Consider the following 24,586-nt stretch of genomic DNA (forward strand, 5'->3'; position numbering starts at 1 on the left):
TTTGCTATCCTGTACTTTAAAGAACCCCAAAATCTATTAAACTGTAGACGAGAAATAGCAAACAACTGTGTTCACAAAATAAAATTTATTTATATATATTTATATATATATATGTATATTTATATATATATATATATATATATATATATTTATATATATATAAATATGCATATTAATACATATATATATGTATCTATCTATATATATGTAAAAGTGAAAGTGTCTGTGTGTGTATCTGTGTGTGTACATTTCCCTATGCAATAACTCTGTCAATTTTAAGTCTACAGTCTCGAAATTTGATATACAGGGTACTGAGATTTGGGAAAATCTATGTGATCGGTTTTCGGCCAGAAATTTGGCGATTAATTGGTCAAACTTCAACGATTTGACTTTTGTGAACTCTAGCAAACTTCTCCGACAATTTTGGGTCTAAACACTTGCAATTTTAGATATAGGTTCCTTGGACATGGATCTAACTTAATAACTTGATTTGAGCTCAAGACAATACATCTTAAAGGGTCATAATAGGGGTCAAAGTTTTAAAATTAGCCTCTGCTGTCTCTACCAAATTACTCAATTTCTGGTCTAAACATTTGAAATTTTACATAAAGGGTATTCAGAGATAGGGCAAGCTTTTTCATCGGCTTGGGTCGAAAATCTTTAGTTACCAATATATAAATATATGTATTTATATTTGCATGTCTGCCAAAACTTTCGACAAAGGCGACGGATTTTACCAAGATGAGTATCGTTTTAAAGTTCGACCTTTCAGACGACAAATATCGAAAAATTGGCTAAAAACATTAATATCTTCACCTTCAACTAGGCACTTTTCTACAGGGGCTCGCTTTTTTCGCCGATATTTTTGAAAGTTATCCTTTCCTTTCGATTGTCTAGACTAAATGTTAACATAAGTCACCTCTGGTTTAGCGGTGGTCGTAACAGCATAGACATCAGGTTTTTCCCCGTTCTTTTCCTCCTTCGCGGTACGGGTTCGAGCCTGCCTTCCTACTACCACTTTATTTTTCTGCTTTTTTTTGGCTTAACAGAGACATCCAAACACCCGGGCAACGCCGGGCTGAAATGCTAGTATATCTATAAAAGTGAAAATGTTTGTCTGTCTGTCTTTTCTCTATGGTAATTAAGGAAGTCTATTATACAGAAAGGCATTACTTTACATATTCACACTTTTTAATGTATACATATGCCAGAACAGTAATACGAGGGGCCTGCCATAAGTAATGCCTCTGACCCACTTTCAGTTGTCTGATCTAGCTGAAATTTTGCATGTGCAATGATTTATATCTCTACGTGTTATGTGGCAAATTACAGTTCTGAACTAATTGTGGTCTCTGTTTACAGGTGTTTGAACTGAGTCAGGGGTGAAATGGAGCCTGTTGAATGTCGAGCAGTGATCCGGTTTTGTATTTGAAAGGACGCACACCACAGAAGACTTTTGATGAAATGAAAGAAACTCATGGTGATAATGCCCCATCATATAACCTTGTAAAACGCTGGCATCGTGAATTCAAACATGGTAGGAAGTCTGTGGAAACAGCTCCCAGACCTGGTCGCCCAAGATGTCAAGATTAGTACATGGTCTGTGGAAACTATCATTCATGACCATTTGCATATGCATAAGGTGTCTGCCAGATGGATTCCAAGGTTGCTCACACCATTCCAGAGCGAGAACGTGTCGAGTGCTCGAAGATGAATCTGGAGATGTGCAAAGAAGATGAGTCAAAGTTTTTAAAAAGACTGATTACACAGGATGAAACCTGGGCCCATCACTATGATTCAGAGACCAAAGCCCAGCCAATGCAGTGGAAGCACTTGGACTCACCACCTCCAAAGAAGGCAAGGGTGTAGCCCTCTTCTGGCAAGGTCATGCTCACAGTCTTCTGGGACCATGACGGAGTAGTGATGACAGATTTCCTGGTAAAGGGTACCACAATTACAGAAGCCTATTATGCTTCATTTTTGAGGAAATTAAGGGAAGCTATCAAAATCAAGAGGCGGGGCAAGATCAGCAAAGGTACCCTCCTCCTGCAGGACAACGCTCCGGTTCACAACTCGCATGTCGCCAGATCAGAAGCACGGGTGTGTGGTTATGAAATCATCCCCCATCCTCTCTACTCTGCTGATCTTGCACCCTCTGACTTTCACCCCTTCCCAGCCATGCAGTTGTTTTTGAAAAGAAAGTGTTTCCCAGATGATGCAGCCTTGATTTCTGAAGTCACATCGTGGTTGGAGGATCAACCTGGGGTGTTCTACAAAAACAATCTCCAGAGCTGCATCAAACGACGGGAGAAATACATAACTCTGGGTGATTCCTATGTAGAGAAAGACTAATAACTGTGCCAAGTTTCGTTGCTCTACTTCAATGGAAAGTGGGTCAGGGGCATTACTTATTGCACGCCCTTCGTAGGGCTCGAGCAAAGCCAGGCGGAATTGCTAGTATATCTATATACCTATAAAAGTGAACGTGTCTGTGTGTGTGTCTGTATGTCTATGTATGTGTGCATTTCCCTGCAGAATAACTCTGTCAATTTTAAGTCTACAGACTCGAAATTTGATATACAGGATGCTGAGATTTAGGAAAATTTTTGTAATCCGTTTTCTGTCAGAAATTTGGCTGTTAAGGGGTCAAAATTCAACAATTTGATCTTTGAGAACTCTACCAAACTCCTCCGCCAATTTTGGGCCTTAACACTTGAAAGTAAAATATAGGCTCCTTGGACAGGGATCTAACTTAGTAATTTTATTTGAGCCCAAAACAATAAATGTTAAGGGGTCATAATAGGGGTCAAATTACAAAAAAATTGACTGTTTTTTTTTGCTCAACATACACCCCAAACACCCGGGCAACGCCGGGCTGAAATGCTATAATAATTAGAAAAGCAAAGGCTCAACGGCCAGACATTGTTCTCTCGTCAATAACAAGGAAAAACCTCGTCTTGATTGAATTGACAGTACCTTATAAGAGCCGGGTAGAGAAGCAACACCATTACAAGATGGAGAAATATGAAGATCTAAAAAGAGAGTTGACCTGAGAAGGTTACGTTAGAATTCTTCGAGCTGTTGAGGTTTCATTTCAGTCTCTTTATATCAACTTTTATGACAGCTTGGAATTAAAGGCCGGAAAAGAAGCGCAGCTAGTAAACGTCTAACAGAAATTACTGAACAATGTGCCATCTGGTTCTGGGTTAAAATAAATACCGAGTGGTATGTGTCCATAGTGCAGATTTATTTATTCATTTATTTAATGATTTTCATTTTCTTTGATTTTATTTAATTATTTATACATTTTTATTTATTTATTTTTTCTTTTCTCCTTTTTTATTTTCTTCCTTTCCTTTTTTCTCTGTTTTTCTATTCTTTTCGATATTCTTAACTTAACGGACTTGACAGACGCAGCCTTTAAATTTAAACGTCACGCGCAGAAAACCGCTGCTCGTTATATGAAATGAAAAAATCATTAAACATTTTTACTGTATTGAAAAGTTCATTCAAATGCCTCGCATCAACGAATGTGGCCGATGCGAAAAGCCGTAACAAGATTGGATTTACAATACCTTATAACATAAGAGAAAGAGAGAGAGCTGACGTTACAATCTAAGCGAAAAGGAATACCGCATGATATGTTCGCAAGGATCTACAGTGTAGTTATTACTGTGAGTAGATTTATCTTTTTTTATGTGTTTATGCATGCATATATATATGTTTAGTTATATACATATATATACGCATATATATAGTACTTTTATCATTATTGTTGTTATTGTTTATTATTTTACTAATAATATCATTATTTTTTCGATATTTGCGCGTCCTAAATAAAATATGTCAGACGTAGGCTTTGAACATTGAACGACATGCGCAAAGCCGTTGCGCATAACAAGAGCCGTTTAATTATCAAACGTCTTTTCTTTTAATTGTATCGCGCAGATAATTGGGCCACACATCAGTGAGGGGGCCGACACGTGAACAAGCTGTAGTAGGCCCCGAAACGGTGCATATTCTCTCCTGACCCAATATTATCTATAAGACGAAATACCCCCAAACATGACTATATAAAGTTTTAAATGAGATCTTATGCCCCCCACCAAAAGCACCATCGAATAAAACTTAGATGAAGAAAGCCCTAGAAAGGCGCTTTCTCTCTCTCTTGACATTAACTTTATCAAAAAAACACAACAACTGATAAACATCAGCATATACAAGCCTATAAGGTTAGCTGTTTCTCTCAAATACAACATCATCTGTTGTTCGCTTGCATCATAGCGAGTTTTTACTACTGTTCCGGTAGTAATTTTTATCCTCTCTCTCTCTCTCTCTTTCTGTCTTTCTCTCTCTCTCTCTCTGTCTATATATATATATATATATATATATATATATATATATATATATATATATATGGCAATTAAGCAACACAGAATATTCCGCGTTTCATCCACGGTAGGATTCGTCAAGCTTATGCAAAGAGTTGCGGTTGTTTCCCATAGTTATATACGCACATTCTATTGAGTTTTTAGTTAGCTAATCAGCTTCTCAGCTTCCTAATTTCCACCGCTCCCTTCCTAATCAGCCAATGGGCAAGCACTTACAGGACAAAGGCCCAGTTGACCTTAGGTTCAACCCTTCCTTTGTGTACTTTTTTAGCGGGAAGCATGAATCTAGTGATCTGACCTATTTTAAACCTAGGTGTAGTTAAATGTGTGTTTTTTGTCTATATACTTTTTTTAATATTATGTTACTATATCTATATCTATATATATATATATATATATATATATGATAATTTATGTATATATATATATGTTTATTTGATTTATTTATTTTCTATTGTTATTTTTAATTTTAAAATTATTATATATCGCTATTCTAGAGTAAAGTTTATCCTGTGTACACAGTTGTTCGCGATTTTTCCCTACAGTTTAATAAATGTTGTGGTTCTTAAAAGTATAGGATAGCAAATTTTTCATGAGGCATAATCTACATGGATCGTCTAGGTCTCTACATGCGTTTGCTTCTCTTACTATTGCTCGTCCGCTTTCTTTGATTTCCCAGTATTTGTTTGCTAGTATTGTTTTCATTCGCTGTTTTTTATTTTTTTAACGTACTTTTGTGGTCATAATATCGGGTTTTGAAATCTAAGGGAGTCATACCTACGTAATATTTCTTGTTAATCGGATTTTCTTTCGCAAATATTGTGGCCTGATAAACTATGCTTTTGGTTAGACATTTATTTTGAAATGGGCAAAGTGTGCGGGATCTGCAGTTGCGTTTATCTTGTTCGTTATTAGTATTTTATTTTTATTTCTACTATGGCTTTCGTTGTCCGGTGTTGGTTTATTATTATTATTATTATTATTATTATTATTATTATTATTATTATTATTATTATTATTATTATTTCTACTAGTTACATATGTGTTCTTTGTGTTAGTTTTATTTTTGTCATGATATCTACTTTTTATTATTTATTTTGTTGTTGTTTTCATTGCTTTTATTAATATTTTGTTATTATGTGCTTTAATTATCATCTCTAAATTTTCGCAGCAGCTGTATGATAACTTTAGGTTATTTTTATTGAACATTTTGTGTAAGGGATTGTTTACGGGAAAGTGCTTTTCGATGGGATCTAGAAATTTCTTGAGAAGTTTTGTTTTTATCATTTGATTGTATGGTGCCGTATACCAGATTATATTTCTTTTTCTTCTATTTTTTATTTTATTGTTTTATATAAATAAAATAAACATACATATACATAAATTACCATATATATATATATATATATATATATATATATATATATATATATATATGTAGATAAACTAACATATTATTTAAAAAATATAGAGAGAGACAAAAAACACATTTAACTACAACTAGGTTTAAAATAGGTCAGATCACTAGCTATCTACGCTTCCCGCTAAAAAAGAACACACAAAGGAAGGGTTGAACCTAAGATCAACTGGGCCTTTGTCCCGTAATTGCCTGCCTATAGCTGATTAGGAAGGGAGCGGTGGAAACTAGGAAGCTGATTGGCTAACTAAAAACTAAATAGAATGTGCGTATATAAAAACGCGAGGCAACTACAACTTTTCGCATAAGCCTGTCGAATCCTAGCGTGGATGAAACGCGGAATATTCTTTGTAGCTTAATTGCCATATATATTTTTATAACTTACTACCTAACTCTACTTACGTATTGAGCACTGTTGAAGTAAATACTTAAAGTTTACGCATAAAATTATACTTTCGTATATTAATTTATGTGATTAAATCAAGTTGTCATATATTTGAAGTCGGCGTGTTGCTCTAGAGTTCATATATATCCTTTCTATTGTATAGTAATGAGAGTGGCCAGTGTAGTATCGTTTTTTCTTGTCATAGTACAGTCTTGCCATGAATTACCTTCTTCTTTTTTAAGGGCGTGTTCAAACTCTCATGGCTATTATACATACTATTGGCGATTGACTATTTTCTATCTTTTTTTAAAAACTTTTGTGTGGTAGCTTTTCTTTATTCATGACATCATAATCACAGGCATTACATTCTAATTTTATGTAAGTGATCCTCCCTGGTATTACCCCCTTTTCTTAGCAATATAGCCTTATGATATCATTTTTACATGATTATCTTCTTCATTTGAGAAGAAAGTTAGTGTACTCTTTGATCTGTTGTCATTCCAGGCATTACCTCCTGACTACATCCGTTATCTGTATACTTGGTTATGATTTTACGACCAAACAAAGTTAATGGAAACCATTCCTTATTTTAATCTGTACACGATGAATAAAAATTATTTTTGATATGAAACTCGCCGTAAACGGATACTTTAGCATTTTTGTGGAAAATTTAATCCCCGAAAGAAAAAAAAAACTGGATTTGTTTATGTGTTTGTATAGACTGACCCGTAATCAGTTAGTTTTATTTATAATTTTTAATGACTTTACAAAACATTTAATACCGTTTCGTTGGTGGCGTCCCTAGTTTACCTATGTAATAAGTAAATATTAATGTGGAATTGTACTTACGTGTATCCTAACTCTCTGCAGACAACGTCAGCGTTACTCTGAGACCAATATCCACAAGTTTTCCTCCATGATCCCTGGTGATATATTTCAACACGTCCTTGTTTAGCGTTCCTTCCATTGTACAGACGCACTTTAGAATATTTTACTGAAAAAATATGCAATGAAAGTCAGCATTAAATTCTACAAAAATCGAATTGAAATAAAAAACAAAAACAAAAAAAACAAACACGATTATTTAGCGATCGAAATGCTATTTTAAACTTAAGCCTGACGAATCAACAAACCTACCGCAAGTATAAGCATGGAGATAATCTAATGGAATTATATAGAGCGTATTTCGCGAGGAAAATACAGAGATTGTTGAATAGAATAACATGTGTTCGTTAATAAATGACGTAATGGATAAAGTACTAAGTGCCTGGGTGTCATTTTTGGGGAGTTAAAAGGATCATTGACTATATTTGTAAGTTCGAACCCTGGTATAGTTAGCCACGCTGATGATCTGTAAATGTATCGAAACAAATGTCCGTGGATAACTATTTTATATATAAGTAAAAAAAAAACTAAACAATATATATATATATATATATATATATATATATATATATATATATATATATATATATATATATATATATATAAAACATGTATAAATACATTTGAAGCCAAAACTGCAACGCGAAATTTTTTATAAAATAAACGGGTGTTTATTTTTAAAGAAATATATTTCGGAGTAAGACTCCTTTATCAATCTTTTTTTTCTCTTCTTCCTCGACATGATGTAGTGGAAGATAGTTCGATGAAGAGTCCACATGATGTTGTTAACTGCGGGGTTTTATGAAGCCGGATAGGTGACACATGGTCGCGCATTTTAAAAATCTGGGTAGTTATTTTTGTGTATATCCGTTAGAAGCGTTGAGTGAAATTTGAAGAATAAAAGATGTATAAATAAATTTGAAGCCAAAACTGCAACGGGAAATTTTTAAGTCAGATTCAAATGAACAGCTACACGAGGAATTGGAACACGCCCTACTAAAGCCTGATTGTCACAGCTGGCGAATTTTAGAAATGCAATCTGAACGTTAGGACACTTTAGAATAATGACTTGCAATAAAATTCTGGTTTACACTTGGAAAAATGCCACATAAGCGATTGCCTTTTGACCATCTTGCATGAATCGAGTACCCTTTTTTGAGCGGCATAACAGATTCAAGGAAGAAGAAGATGTGAGAGATGATGTGTGGGAAGACGAAGAAAGTAAAAAAACCAAAGTTGATTGGGTAAATAACATTTTTCATGGAGTGTCGTGTGTCTATAGAGGCAATAAGTTCACACTTTGATGTCACGCAATTATTCACGAGCAACTGAAGGTGCGGAAGATTTGCGCCAAGTTTATCCCAAGCATACTCAGAAAAGATCAGACTACTGAACCAAGTTGGGCATCAAGACAGTTCCTAACCATCCCTATAGTTCAGACCTTGCTCCCTGTGATTTTTGGTTATTCCCTAAGCTCAATGGAAAACCTAAGAGGCTGTCGATCGTTATGATACAATTGAGGAGATGAAAAGGGCTGTGACGAGGGTCATTGAAACGCTCACACATGGATCCTTCCAGAAGTTGTTGGAGCGGTACAACAAGTGCATTGAAGCTGGAGGGGATTACTTTGAAGGGAACTAGAGGGTCATGTGTGTACTATCAATAAAAGTTGCTATACAAAAAGTCTTGAAACTTATTGAAGGCACCTTGTATACACACACACACACACACACATATATATATATATATATATATATATTGTTTTAACAAAATCAAGACATCAAAGAATGGATTGATAGCAACAAATAATGTATTTCAACATTCGTTACAATTGTTTTAAGACCACTCGGACAAATTCAAACTGTACATCGTTCGAAACACTTTTACAATGAACAATATAGAATCCATTTCCCTTTTAAGGAAATCTATGAGAAAATATTTTACTTACATTTCTTTCTTTCAAGGTTGTATCTACATCTCTTCTTTCCAAGGTTTTTTTTAAAAGATTTTTTATATATCTAGATATTTATAAATGTGAAAGTGTCTGCCTGTGTGTCTGTGTGTCTGTGTGTGTACATTTCCTTACGCAATAACTACAGACTCAAAATTTGATATACAGGGTACTGAGATTTGGGAAAATCGAGGTGAACGGGTTTCGGCCAGAAATTTGGCGATTAAGGGGTCAAAGTTCAACGATTTGACCTATGAGAACTCTAGCAAACTTCTCCGACAATTTTGGGTCCAAACACTTGAAATTTTAGATATAGGTACCTTGGACATGGATCTAACTTGATTTGAGCCCCAAACAATAAATATTAAGGGGTCACAATAGGGGTCAAAGTTTAAAAAATTGACCACTTTTCTTTTGCTCAACATACATCTCCAAATACCCGGACAACGCCGGGCATCCATGTTAGTATATATATATATATATATATATATATATATATATATATATATATATATATATATATATATATATGTGTGTGTGTGTGTGTGTGTGTGTGTGTGTATGTAAAGACTCGAAACTTGGCATAAGGGGTATTGAGATTTGGGAAAATCTTTGTAATCGGTTTTCGGCTAGAAATTTGGCTTTTAAGGGGTCAAAGTTCAACGATTTGACCTTTGAGCACTCTACCAAACTCCTCCGATAATTTTAGGTATAAACACTTGCAATTTAAGATTTAAGGTTCCTTGGACATGGATCTAACTTAATAACTTGATTTGAGCCCAAAACAATAAATGTTAAGGGGTGATAATAGGGGTCAAAGTTTAAAAATTTGACCTCTGCGGTCTCTACCAAATTACTCAGACAATTTCTGTTGTAAATATTTGAAATTTTACATAAAGGTTTTTCATATATTGAGCAAGCTTTTAAATCGGTTTGGGTCGAAAATTTTTAGTTACTAATATATAAATGTATGGATGAATTTATGTTTGAATGTCTGCCTAAAACTTTCGACAGAGGCACCAAGATAAGTATTGTTTTGACGTTCGACTTTCAGATGACAAATATCGAAAAATTGGCTAAAATCATTAATGTCTTCACCTTCAACTAGGCACTTTTCTACAGGGGGGGGGGGTCGCTTTTTTCGCCGATATTTTTGAAAGTCATCCTCTCCTTTTGATTGTCTAGCCTTAATTTAAACATAAGCCACTTACAGTTTGGCGGTGGTCATAACAGCAAAGACGTCAGGTTTTTTCCCCGTTCTTTTTTTCCTTCCCGGTACAGGTTCGAGCCTGCATTCGTACTACCACTTTTTTTTTTTGCTCAACATACACATCCAAACACCCGGGTAACACCGTGCTGAAATGTTAGTATATATATATATATATATATATATATATATATATATATATATATATATATGTGTGTGTGTGTGTGTGTGTGTGTGTGTGTGTGTGTGTGTGTATAAAGCAGAAAATGCATGTTGTTTACTATGAAAACTTAAATATTTGATCATCAGAATCAGAGAACAAAATTTAAACCAAAATTGAAGTTCGTGAACTTGGGTTGTCGAAAGGTTCTAAACAACAAATTCAATTTAGAATCTTGTCAATTCACACCAAAAGAACATCTAGTTCTAGTCTCGAAAATATGGTTCAAAACTAAAAAACAAATTTAAAGGAAAGATACAAAAAAGCCAATATTCATTAGGATCATTAATAAGAAATGCTCAAAATACCATAATAAATAAATAAGCATTGTTTCAATTTACCCAAGCAGGCCAGGGGATTAGTTGGTGAGACAACAACAACTATGGAAGGCAGTAACTACTGAGGATAAGTTACAAGATTCAGCATTCCTGTTCCGTCGCGGTTAATCACCTGAAGAAGGCCAGAGGATGAGTTGGCCGAAACATGGTGAAACAACCACAACAACTATGAAGATAAGGATAACAATCAACACACAAAAATGAAGTAAAATACGACGTAGCCAAGAACGGGATGCCCTTTTCTCTTCCCTGCAACCTCTTTCCCACAGAAGATAAGTGCGAACCTGGTTCTTCTCTATCGTTATTTTCATGGCAAGTACTTGTCTGAACTCCAATGTTTAGCCCCCCCCTCGCCACACTTTCACGAAAAACACTCGTCTAACTGAAACCAATATCAATAATCTCCACAACTCTTTATCTCTGCCTTAACCTAAACGTAGATTCCATGAACAAAGTTTGTTTCTTAGAACGGAACGTCTGTGGAACTCTCTTTCGTTTCCGTTTTCCAGCTGACTACAATATGGTCGCCTTCAAGTCCGACATAAACAAGTTTTTGATGAGTCGCCCTCTTAAGTAATCCAATTTATTAAATTTTCATTACTAACGATTACTTCGATATTGTCACATTGACTACTGTACACTCATTAACCCTTATACTCGAGTGGCCTCCGAGCCTTGATAAGTGGTGATTTCTTTGAAAAAAAAAAGCCTCATCTCAAAAGATTCTAAAAAGTATCATAATAAATAAATATTTATGCTAAAATCCATTTTAAAACTTACCACAATTATCCTCGTCTTCAGATTTTAAACAGTCTGCCTCACGATCACAAACTTTAAATTTGGGGATGCAAATGTCTGATTTGGAACATTTCCACCAGCCTTCCTCACATACTGCAGTATTAAAAAAATGCATTTTTAAAAGAAATGGAATATTAATATTGATATTAAATAAACACAGATGTTGTTTAACCAGTCTTCATCACATATTACAATATTAAAAAAATACATTTTTAAAATAAATCGAATATACTTAGGAAGCCCTACTAAATAAAAACTAACGTCTTTTAACTTATCAAAGATAAAAATCTACTACTAAAAAGTATTGCGTAGTTGTATTGATTGCCTGGTCGGATTATATTGTCGAGAGGAGGTTTGGTCATATACGATTTAAGATATAGCGAATATCCTAACTTTTAATCCTGTTACGATTTTCCTGAAAGTGAACCACATGTTGGGTTTATGGAAGCATAAAATACATTCATCTTCATAAATAAAAATCAAACAGTAAAGGGGAAATAACTCTGATAGCTTAAATAAATAAAGCTTACGTCTGTTTTGAAGAAGTAGTGATGTCGGCTTTAACACTTTATTAAAAAAAAAAATTAAATAAATCAACTTTAAATAATATTCCTAAACAATTCTATTACTAAAAAAAAACAAACTTAGAGCTAATTATGAAAATAGATTTTATTTAATGTAATATGTGAATTAGGTAATTTTTTAAAATGCAGATTTCTTTGTAACAACTAGTGAATATAGAAATTATGGAATAAACGTGTATAAAAGTCTGTTTTCAGTATGAAAATGAATTTGTGAAATAGTGTAACTGTCGGTATATCAACCAAATTGTGAACAAACAACTAAACAGGTATGTAATTTTATCAGAATGGATGGTTGGTTGTTTTTGTTTTACGGCATATCAACCCTTTTTAGGTTATTTAATACTGAATCAAAAGATTTTGAAAAAAAATTTTTTTAATAGAATATATTTGTTGTAAGTCGGTTTCTATTCAACCTATAGTTGGGACCCTAACAGGTACTACCACTCCGCGTCAGAGTGGACCTGTGAGCAATGGCAATTACAGGGTGGCTCCACACTCCTCAAAGCCCGCAAGCTGGGGCCTCACCACTGGATATAGTTTGAGGTCATATCCAGGACCTTATCAGAATGGAGAACACCTGGTATATAATACTTGTAGTAAAGTATAATAGCTTTTGCTACACAAAAAGAAATTTACTTTGAAAACTGTTCATTATCCGTTACATATTTGGGTCTTGGGAAATCACAACCGGTTGCAAACATAGCAAGCATACCCGGTGAACCAAGTGCAAGTGAAATACAAACGATTGCACTGAAAGGGACGGCTAGAATCCTGAAAAGATCTCTTGGTTGGACTCACTAAAATAGGGTAAATGTCAGACATCTGGTTGGATGTCCCATCCCCTAGAAGAAAAAGTTTAAGAAAAAAAAAAAAAAAGAGAGAAGCATTCTTCCAAATAATAAATCTACAGAGAAAATAGCAAACTCAGATTGATTGTAAAGGCTCGTATCGAGATTAAGCAGTTGATGCTTTCCACTCATATAAAACTATTTTGGTTCTTATTTAAATTTCTTAGGAGCTTCCAGTAATATAACGTAACGCAACGTGATTTTATTTTAAATTGAACATATTTTCGATCCCCACTCCCTACTTAAAAAAAAAACCCTCGATACAGTTTTGAGAAAGTGAGGGCGAAACCCGTCTAGCTGAATCCACTGTGAAAAATTTCCCCCACTCTATATCTGTGCCTAAATCAAAACGCGGATTCCATGAACAAAGCTTCTTTAATAAATTCCTAATGAACCGCCCCCTTAAGCAAACATTTCAGCAAATCTCCTCACTAACGTAATATACTTGCAATAACCCTTATCCCTGAGTGGCTTCCGGGCCTTGATAAGTGGTGATCACTGTGTAAAAAAAAAAGAAAAAAAAAAGCTAACCGACCACTTTTTTATTCTCTTCTCCCGTTCACCCTGTTTACTTTATTTTAAAACGTTTCATAATTGCGATATATAAATTCTGTACTTGTTGTGTCTGCACAAATAATTAAAAAGAACACGGAAAGTAAAGGTATAACAATAATATATTAGGCAGAAAAGTTATATACATATTTAAATGTCTTCAGATATACTTCAGTTGGAGATATTCCGGCAGGTGGCGTGTTGCATGTCTTAACTGGAGGCAACATAGGCGTCTTGCCTATTTGGCGGTCGTTGCAGAGCTCTCCCGGTATTGGTGATTGATACCTTTATATATCTCACTCACCCACCTATGTTAATTTGTGGGCGTCTCCACAACAGTATTCCTCAAAGAAATATATATATATATATATATATATATATATATATATATATGTGTGTGTGTGTGTGTGTGAGTTCCTTTCTCATACGTTCCGAAGCGGCTAAGCCTATCTTTTGCAAATTTCACACAACGATAATTAATATTTCTGGAAGTGTTCTTTAGGGACCTCCAAACTGTTGTGTACAACGTCACCATTCTTAAAAAAAAAAAAAAAGCACGACGTCATCATTTCGTGTGTTTACTGTAATCTAGGTCAATTTCTATGGAAGAGAGATTTAGCACTATAAAATTTATTTGGAAATAACGTTATTTTACAATCGGATTTACAAATTTACATTTATATTATATTGATTTAGAAAAAATGATAATTGAATATTTATGTATTTATTAATCGTATATTTTTACCTATACAATAAATAAATGTATTCTGTCGTATAAAAAATGTAACTTATTTATAATAGTTTTTTCTTTAACATTTTCTTTTAAACTGTATTAAAAACGAACAAGAAAAAATAGGTTATCAATTAATCTACGCGTATTAAAAAAATTAAACCCACCACCGTATATAACACGCTGAAACGATTAATAGTTTTTTTTATTGTTTATTTTTTATGTTGTTTATTTTTTATGTTTTAAGTTTTTTTTGTTTTTGTTTTTAAATTAAAGTTAATTCTATACAAATAGTAAGTCCCTATTCAGAAAGTCTGTTCCAAATTCGTATTTGTTTAAGCGATAAAATTCAATATATGAATCACATGAATAACGAATGTGATATTTTTCTTGGTTCCAATAAAAATAAGTTTTTTTTTTCATATTTGAAGATTATTATCTTTATTTTACGTCAAACAAATCGTAGATAATAAAAAAAAATGGTAGCATGTTCTCGTATTTTCAAGTTACATTCAAGTTACATTCAAGTTACATTCAAGTTACACGATATATTTTAATCAAATTGTTAGGTCCTGGATATGACCTTAAACTATATCCGATGGCGAGGCCCCAGGTTGCGGGCTTTGGAGAGAGTGTGCTCTCAGGTCCACTCTGACCCGGAGTGGTAGTACCTGTTAGGGTTCTAACTATGTGTTAAATAGAAACCACCTTGAAAAAAAAAATCTATTAAACAATTTTTCTTCAAAATCACTGGATTCGGCATTAAATAACCTGAAAAGGTTTGATATGCCGTAAAACAAAAAACAAAAAAACAAAACAAAAATCAAATTGTTAGGTGAAAGTACAAAATAGTTACAAACTCCCACCCCACCCCACCCCATGATAGGAATTGCTTTCTAAATAGTAACGTTATTATTTTAGAACGGTAAAATAAGTGCATACGTTCACAAAAAAAGTAATTTCTCATATATTACGAAAAACGACTAGTCCGTGTTAATGATTTGAAGATATAAGAAAAAAGGTCGCAAAGAACTCAAAATTTATACATTAAACGATTAATTTATCAATTTCTGAATAAATACAATAAAAAAATGAACAATAAAAATGTATAAAAAACATAAGACTTACCTTTTGTAAAGCAATAGATTTTTAATAACGAACTAGACAGACGATAAAATTAATTTTAACCTGTTCTGTTGATACACGTTTTGTCCTTACAGGCTTCCGTATATTTTTGAAAAAAAAAAGCGCAAATTTTGATTTCAACCTATGTCATTTAAAATAATCAAATCAAAACGAATTTTTTTTAGTCAATTTTTCTTTTGCAATTTTTATTATCTTATGGGTGAATATTTTATATGAATATATTTTTTTTTAATATTGGAAACCTGTTATAGAAAAAAAAATTCTGTTTAAACTTCATATCGCGTAATATTTGAATGTAATATCATTTAAAGCTTTTTAAAAATAATTGTTTTTTAGAATTCGTTTTTTTTTGTTGTAATTCAAATAATTATGTTACCGTGAAAAAAATATCAAGAAAAATTGTTCATTTTATTTTTTTTAACACCACCACCACCACCACCACCACACCACGTAAATGTTATATATATATATATATATATATATATATATATATAACATTTGTGCTTTCTAATATATATATATGTATATATATATATATGTATATATATAAATATATATATATATATATATATATATATATATATATATATATATATATATATATATATATATATATATATATATATATATATATATATATATATATATATATATATATATATATATATATATATATATATATATATATATATATATATATATATATATATATATATATATATATATATATATATATATATATATATATATATATATATATATATATATATATATATATATATATATATATATATATATATATATATATATATATATATATATATATATATATATATATATATATATATATATATATATATATATATATATATATATATATATATATATATATATATATATATATATATATATATATATATATATATATATATATATATATATATATATATATATATATATATATATATATATATATATATATATATATATATATATATATATATATATATATATATATATATATATATATATATATATATATATATATATATATATATATATATATATATATATATATATATAACACTTGTGCTTTCCAGGAATCTTTTCTTTTAATTCTTGTTTGTTTGTTTGTTTTTATATAAAATTGTGACTAATTTTGTTGTTAATTTAATGTTGCTTAAATCTTTACTATATATAAAATGATTGGTTGGTAATAGTTTTAATTGAATGAATATTTTCTTAAATATTTAAAGTAAAATGCATTTTTGTGGATTCGATTTCTAATTTGAATATGAAAGAAAATACGTTCTAAAATATATTTTTGTACTTTACGTTATTATATTTTTTTTCTTTTAAATAATGAACTTATAAGCAATGAAAAAAAGTGTAAGTCACGTCGATACGACAAACACACGCGTGCACGGGAAATAGTCATACAAGACATATCAATCAGTGGGATATGATTTACCTAATAGATTACAAGTTCCTTTTGAGATTTTGATGGAGTCCAGTCTTAAAATGTCATTGGTGTACTGGTTGTTACCACGGTTGTGGACGAAAGCGAATTGGTGCTCTCCCTTTTGCACTGAGATTCTCGCCTCTGCCCAAGTGTTTATGTTGTGTGGTTTTATTGTGCGCTTCTTTTTACCAATATCATATATTTTAAACTCGCCACTCCCGTGGAAAGAATAGTGAAAAGACAAACAGCTGTGCCCCGACAGTCTTTCCCTTGGCGACAACAGTACGTGCTGGTTCAGCTTGCCTTTATCAAACCTGGACAAAAAATATTTCCCTGGATAGAAAAGAAAGAGAAGTAGAAAATTCAAAATTTACTTAAAATAATAACATAGCACATGTGAAGTTTGACAGTGATCAGGAATTACTTTCCGAGACCCCCCCTTTTTTTTTACTTTAGATTAGCAAATTATCAAAAAACTCATGATAAAACGAAAATGATTAATCGTTTCAAGGGTGTGAGTTCCGTTTAGAAGCGTTGATTTAATTTGAATAAAATAAAATATGCATCAAGTGCGCTTGAAAGCCAAATCGCAACGTAATATTAGGGAAATAAATAAATATTTTACTTGCTTGAAATTTATCACATAAATATATTTCAGAGCTATACTCCATCTTCAGTATTTTGTTTTCGTCCTTTTTTCTTTCTTTTCTTCTTCCTTGCCATGTTGTAAAGTTGGAGAAAAGAAAGTCTGTTTGTAAACACACACCCTTGAAGTTTTTCTCGCGTTGCCTACGTACAGTTCCAACATTTCAAAATACAACCGCTGAGATACAACGCGCCGCTCTTTACAGAGGGCCATTCGAGGATAAGCGTTAGTGAATGAAAGGTGGTAGTGAAGTAATAGTTAATGATGTAAATTAGGTGGAATTTGATTATTTATGAGGACGACTTAACAGGAACTTGTTTACATTAGATTTGAAGACTACCACGTTGTATTCAACAGGGAAGCATGCCAGCGAAACAGTCTTCCAAAGGCGTGCAAGTCTGGGAAAGAGGTTTTCTTCATGTGTTCTATTTTAGAGGTAACCGCCTTTTAGTCCATTCTGCATCATTTTGATTTTTTGATTTTATTTTCAAAAATGCATTTTCAGAATACACGAAATAGCTCAGCATCGGATACAACGTATTTGCCTCTTTCATTTTCGTCTAGTTGATTAAATAAATAAAAAAAAAAATCTGGTTATTTTCGAAGAGACTGTTTTTATCAATATTACTAAATTCGGTCACTGTAACCCGTTAACCTTGGCAGTTTTATCTGTGATATACTGTTTTAGTTCTTCAGTTACACATTTGAAATCTTTTTTGATGTATGTAAGATTTATGGATTCGCCTTTCACTAACACTCTGCCATTTGAGTTTACCATTTCCGATATTATTAGCTAGTTATATATATATATATATATATATATATATATATATATGAATAATATGTTTACATCTTTTTCTATATTTTTCTTATTCATTATATGCATTTTGCAAATATAATTTCTTTATCGACATGAAGTTCCATTAAATAGCTTGATAGTACAGAACTAGAGCTATAATTACTTAAAATTTTTCAAACTGCAGGGAACGAAAACTCATTATGATCATCAAATAATTACTTTATTGTTCATTGGTTCAAACAACTGTTTCAACCTCTACTAATATAAAGTTCACTATATGTGTTTCTATTTTACCTGGTCAAGACAGTGTTCTAACCCACAGAAACAAACATAATCAAATGATGACCTCCACTGGGAATAATCTTGCTTGGAACTTGTAGTTTACTTAAATCTTCTCTAAGTTGTTTTATTTACCCATTTAAACGTGCCCTCTATCAGGGCTCTTTCTTCGTTTTTTTTTTCTATTCCGAGTAGCTTTGACACAGTATTAGCAGCAACTTTAATAACTTTAATGCATTGATCTAAATTATTTACCAATATAAATGGCAAGACTTCATTCACTTTGGTAGTGATAGATTTAAATCTTTTGCTATCGACAAATCGGAGATCTGGTGACTGTTCTAAATTGCTATCTCTTAGTTTCGCACCTAACAGTCTGAAAATATCAATATCTTCTTAAAGCCGTTATTAAAATGGAAAGATTGTCGGTTTTTATTCCAAAAGCCGTTCTTAATATTGGGAGGTTTGGGTGTTTATTCATGGACGCCAGTGAATTAGAGTGCATAGCACAGGTCTTTGTATCTCGAGAACTACATGCCTCTGCAAATTGTAAATAAGCTTTTCTTATTCAGCATCCTCGTAAACCTTTGAGAGTAGTAATTAAAAAAAAAAAAAAAAAAAAAGAAGTAAATTTTTACTTTAGGTCCACCTCTACAATTTTTAACATGGGTGGGTAGCCGTTGTTTATTCTGAAAGCCGTTCTTATTATTGGGAGGTTGGCGGTGTTTATTCATGTCCGCTAGTGAATTATAGTGCATAGCACAGGTCTTTATATCTCGAAAACTACTTTATTCAGCATCGTCGAAAACGTTTAAAAGTAGTAGTTTTAAAACAAATTGTGTAGGTGGACCTCAAAGACAAGATAAGTTACTTTTCTACCTAACTGGATATTTTTTTTGTGTTTTTTTTTCTTTCTGCATTACTGTATACATAGATTCGAAAAAGTTGCAAAAAAAAACAAATGTATAACAAATATTATCAAAGGCAAGATACGTTACTTTTCTGCCAAACTGGCTTCTCCAGTTAGGTAGAAAATAACTTATCTTGCCTTAGATAACAGTTATTTGTTATATATTTATTTTTCGAGAACTTTTTCGGATCTGTGTTTAGTAATACAAACCCGTTTGATTTAATGTAACGTTTAGTCGACTTGAAAAATACAAATAGTGGCGGACACTGTTGATTACGTTGTTTGGGAAAATGAGTTAAAACTAAAAAACTATACAATATACTATCAGAAACCCACCAAATATGTCAGCCTATGTCATAGTCACATATATTCGGTGGGTTTCTTACATTGTTATGTATAGTTCTTTTAGTTTTTTTTACTTATTTTCCCAAAATTAACAGATTCAACAGATTCCACGACCATTTGTCTTTTTCAAATACATTGATAAACACTGTGTGCTTTTCCGAGCTGATTAAACCTTTTAAATTAAATAAAAACACTAACAAATTATCCAGTTATGTAGAAACGTAACTTACCTTACCTTTGTTTACATTTATTTGTTTTTGGACAACTTTTCGAATCTGTAACCCCCCTCACCCAAATATTAATTGAAAAGTAACATTTTTGATTACAAAAACCACAAAAGAATCGATTAGCCATTCCAACATTTTAACAACGTTCGGCTTAATCCATTGATTGCTAGTCGAGCCCAAGCCATTATTGATGGAAACTCCTAAGGGTCCGGGTCAGATTCTGCAAGAGTACCGTTTTTGTTTTTTTTTTTCATTTTCGTATTTTTTTTTTTTCACTTGTTGGAGTAGATTGCTGTTCTAAAAATATAAGAAACATGTATTTTTCTCTTTTTATTAGATTTTTCAATTACACCAAATTGAGCCACAGCAACGCGTGGCAGGGTACAACTAGTATATTATAATACATAATATCTGTTGGAAACTGATAATAATTCGCTTAAGAATGTGGTACATTTCTTCAGTTAAAATATCTGTTGGAAGATGTTTCATCGGGGACGCCAAATCATCTATCACCGTTTAGTAAACAAAGGAGGGGCTACAATAATGAAATGTCTCGATGAATGTGCCGGAATGCCATTATTTCTAGTTACCTGTATTTTGTCTGTGATAATCTGCTGCATGTAATTAGAGGAATCTTCATTTTGGTATAAAAGCAAAACATATCGATCATGACGTCTTCTTTTCAGACACACAACTTATTATTGTACAGTATATGGGATAGTGCATACAGAAATAGGTAACTATTATTTTTTCTTACGTGAATATAGTTCTACGGAATGATCAACATCCGGGAACCTATGTTTCATTCCGTTGCTGGCATTCCGTGTTCCTGGTTTATACTCATAACTACACTGATAAGAATCTTCTACGTCAGATCCTACAATTAGTCTATTTCTCTTTGTGTCCAATTCTGTTTGTAATGATTTTATTTGCTGCATTACTCATACTGACTTGTATTTTGTCTGTGACAGTCGTAAGAGCAAATCACCACCACCATCAACACGTAGTTCTTCATAGTTGAAGATGATTAGTCGGGATCTCGATGCCTTATCCTACGGTATTGTAGCATTCGATGCTAAGTGTGTAAACTTTCCCCAAAAGTAGTGCATGGCTAGTTACAAGGGTTGTTGCCTTTGGTAATGTTTTTGTTCAGACCTAACCTTTATTTTTGCCTCTATTTCTGCCTTTCCTTTGTGAGGAATACTACGATAACAACTTCGGTCTGCTGCTAGCTCTTCCCTATTTTTCGTGTTCATATTCATTGCCTTTAGGTGGCGCTTTATCAAATCCTTGTAGCGGAGTTTCTGCCCACCAATCTTTCTGTACCTATGTTCCAAATCTCAATACAATAGGATTTGGGGATGCGATTGTTTTCCATTCTTACCACATATCCAGTCATCGCAGTTGTGTTTAGCAATTAGAGGAGTTAACATTGACAAGCTACCTAACATTAACAAGCTACCAAGAGGAGTTAACATTAATAACATGCCAAACATTAACAACATACCAAAAATTAATAAAATGCAAAACATTAACAACATGCCAAACATTAACAACATGCCAAATATTAACAACATATCAAACATTAACAACATACCAAATATTAACAACATGCCAAACATTAACAACATACCAAACATTAATAAAATGCCAAACATTAACAACATGCAACACATTAACAACATGCCAAACATTAATAACATACCAAACATTAACAACATGCCAAACATTCACAACATAGCTAACATTAACAACATACCAAACAGTAACAATATACCAAACATAACCAACATACCAAACATTAACAACATGCCAAACATTAATAACATACCAAACATTCATAACGTACCAAACATTAAAAACATACCAAACATTAATAAAATACCAAACATAAACAACATACCAAACATTAACAACATGCCAAACATTAACAAAATACCAAACATTAACAACATGCCAAACATTAATAACATACCAAACATTAATAACATACCAAACATTAACAAAATATCAAACATTAACAACATACAAAACATTAATAACATACCAAACATTAACAACATACCAAACATTAATAACATACCAAACATTAATAACATGCCAAACATTACTAACCTACCAAACATTAACAACATACCAAACATTAACAACATACCAAACATTAACAACATGCAAAGAATTAACAACATACCAAATATTAACAACATGCCAAACATTAATACCATGCCAAACATTAACAACATGCCAAACATTAACAACATACCAAATAGTAACAACATACCAAATATTAATAACGTACCAAACATTAACAAAATACCAAACATTAACAACATACCAAACATTAACAACATGCCAAACATTAACAACATATCAAACATTAATAAAATGCCAAACATTAACAACATGCAAAACATTACCAACATGCCAAACATTAATAACATACCAAACATTAACAACATGCCAAACATTCACAACACACCAAATATTAACAACATACCAAACAGTAACAACATACCAAACATTAACAACATACAAAACATTAACAACATGCCAAACATTAATAACATACCAAACATTCATAACGTACCAAAAATTAAAAACATACCAAACATTAATAAAATACCAAATATAAACAACATAGCAAACATTAACAACATGCAAAACATTAACAAAATACCAAACATTAACAACATGCCAAACATTAATAACATACCAAACATTAATAACATACCAAACATAAACAAAATACCAAACATTAACAACATACCAAACATTAATAACATACCAAACATTAACAACATACAAAACATTAAAAACATACCAAACATTAACAACATGCCAAACATTAATAACCTACCAAACATTAACAACATACCAAACATTAGCAACATACCAAACATTAACAACATGCCAAACATTAACAACACACCAAACATCAACAACATGCCAAACATTAATACCATACCAAACATTCACAACATGCCAAACATTAATAACATACCAAACATTAATAACATACCAAACATTAACAACAGACCAAACATTAATAACATACCAAACATTAATAACATGCCAAACATTAATAACATACAAAACATTAATAACATACCAAATATTCATAACATGCCAAACATTAACAACTAACCAAACATTAATAACATACAAAACATTAATAACATACCAAACATTAACAACATACTAAACATTAATAACATACCAAGCAATAACAACTTGCCAAGCATTAATAACATGCCAAACATTAACAACTTACCAAAAATTAACAACATGCCAAACATTAATAACATACCAAACATTAATAACATATTAAACATACACAACATACCAAACATTAATAAAATACCGATAATTAAGAACATGCAAAACATTAATAACATACCGAATATTAACAACATACTAAACATTAACAACATACCAAAGATTAACAATATGCCAAACATTAAAAACATACAAAACATTAACAACATACCAAATATTAACAACATACCAAACATTAACAACATATCAAATATTAACAACATGCCAAATATTAACAACATACCAAACATGCCAAACATTAACAATATACCAAACATTAATAACATGCCAAACATTAAGAACATGCCAAACATTAATCACATACCAAACATTTACAATATCCAAATATTAGCAACATGCCAAACATTAATAACATACCAAAAATTAACAACATACCAAACATTAATAACATGCTTAACATTAACAACATGCCAAACATTAACAACACGCCAAACATTAACAACATACCAAACATTAACAACATGCAAAATATTAATAACATACCAAACATTAATATTATACAAACATTAACAACATACCAAGCATTAATTACATGCCAAACATTAATAACATACAAAACATTAATAACATACCAAACATTAATAACATACTTATTATTAACAACATACAAAATATTAACAACATGCCAAACATTAACAACAGACCAAACATTAACAACATGCCAATCATTAAGAACATACCAAACATTTACAACATGCCAAACATTAACAACATATCAAATATTAACAACATACCAAACATTAACAACATGCCAAACATTAACAACATACCAAACATTAACAACATACCAAACATTAACAACATACCAAACATTACCAACATTCCAAACATTAACAACATGCAAAACATTAATAACATACCAAACATTTACAACATGCCACACATTAATAACATGCCAAACATTAATAACATACAAACCATTAATAACATACAAAACATTAACAACATACTAAACATTAACAACATTCCAAACATTAATAACATGCCCAACATTAACAATATTGCAAACATTCACAACATGCAACACATTAACAACATACCAAACATTAACAACATGCCAAACATAACAACATGCCAAACATTAACAACATGCCAAACATTAAAAACATGCCAAACATTAACAACATACA

General features: G+C 31.8%; 1 protein-coding gene across 1 annotated transcript in view; it reads right to left on the reverse strand.

Annotated features, from left to right (window-relative positions):
- The window catches only part of LOC145293985 (enteropeptidase-like), a 123,778-nt gene that overhangs the window by 65,249 nt on the left and 33,943 nt on the right, over window positions 1–24,586 (reverse strand). The window contains exons 5-7 of the mRNA XM_080140878.1: window positions 16,924–17,247; window positions 11,575–11,685; window positions 7,043–7,187 (exon numbers count right to left, since the gene is read on the reverse strand). Of these exons, the coding sequence (XP_079997004.1) occupies window positions 7,043–7,187; window positions 11,575–11,685; window positions 16,924–17,247 (580 nt within the window). The remainder of the gene's footprint in view (window positions 1–7,042; window positions 7,188–11,574; window positions 11,686–16,923; window positions 17,248–24,586) is intronic.

Source organism: Euprymna scolopes, chromosome 15, assembly GCF_053919585.1.
Source record: "Euprymna scolopes isolate OS-2025 chromosome 15, ASM5391958v1, whole genome shotgun sequence".
Taxonomy (NCBI): domain Eukaryota; kingdom Metazoa; phylum Mollusca; class Cephalopoda; order Sepiida; family Sepiolidae; genus Euprymna; species Euprymna scolopes.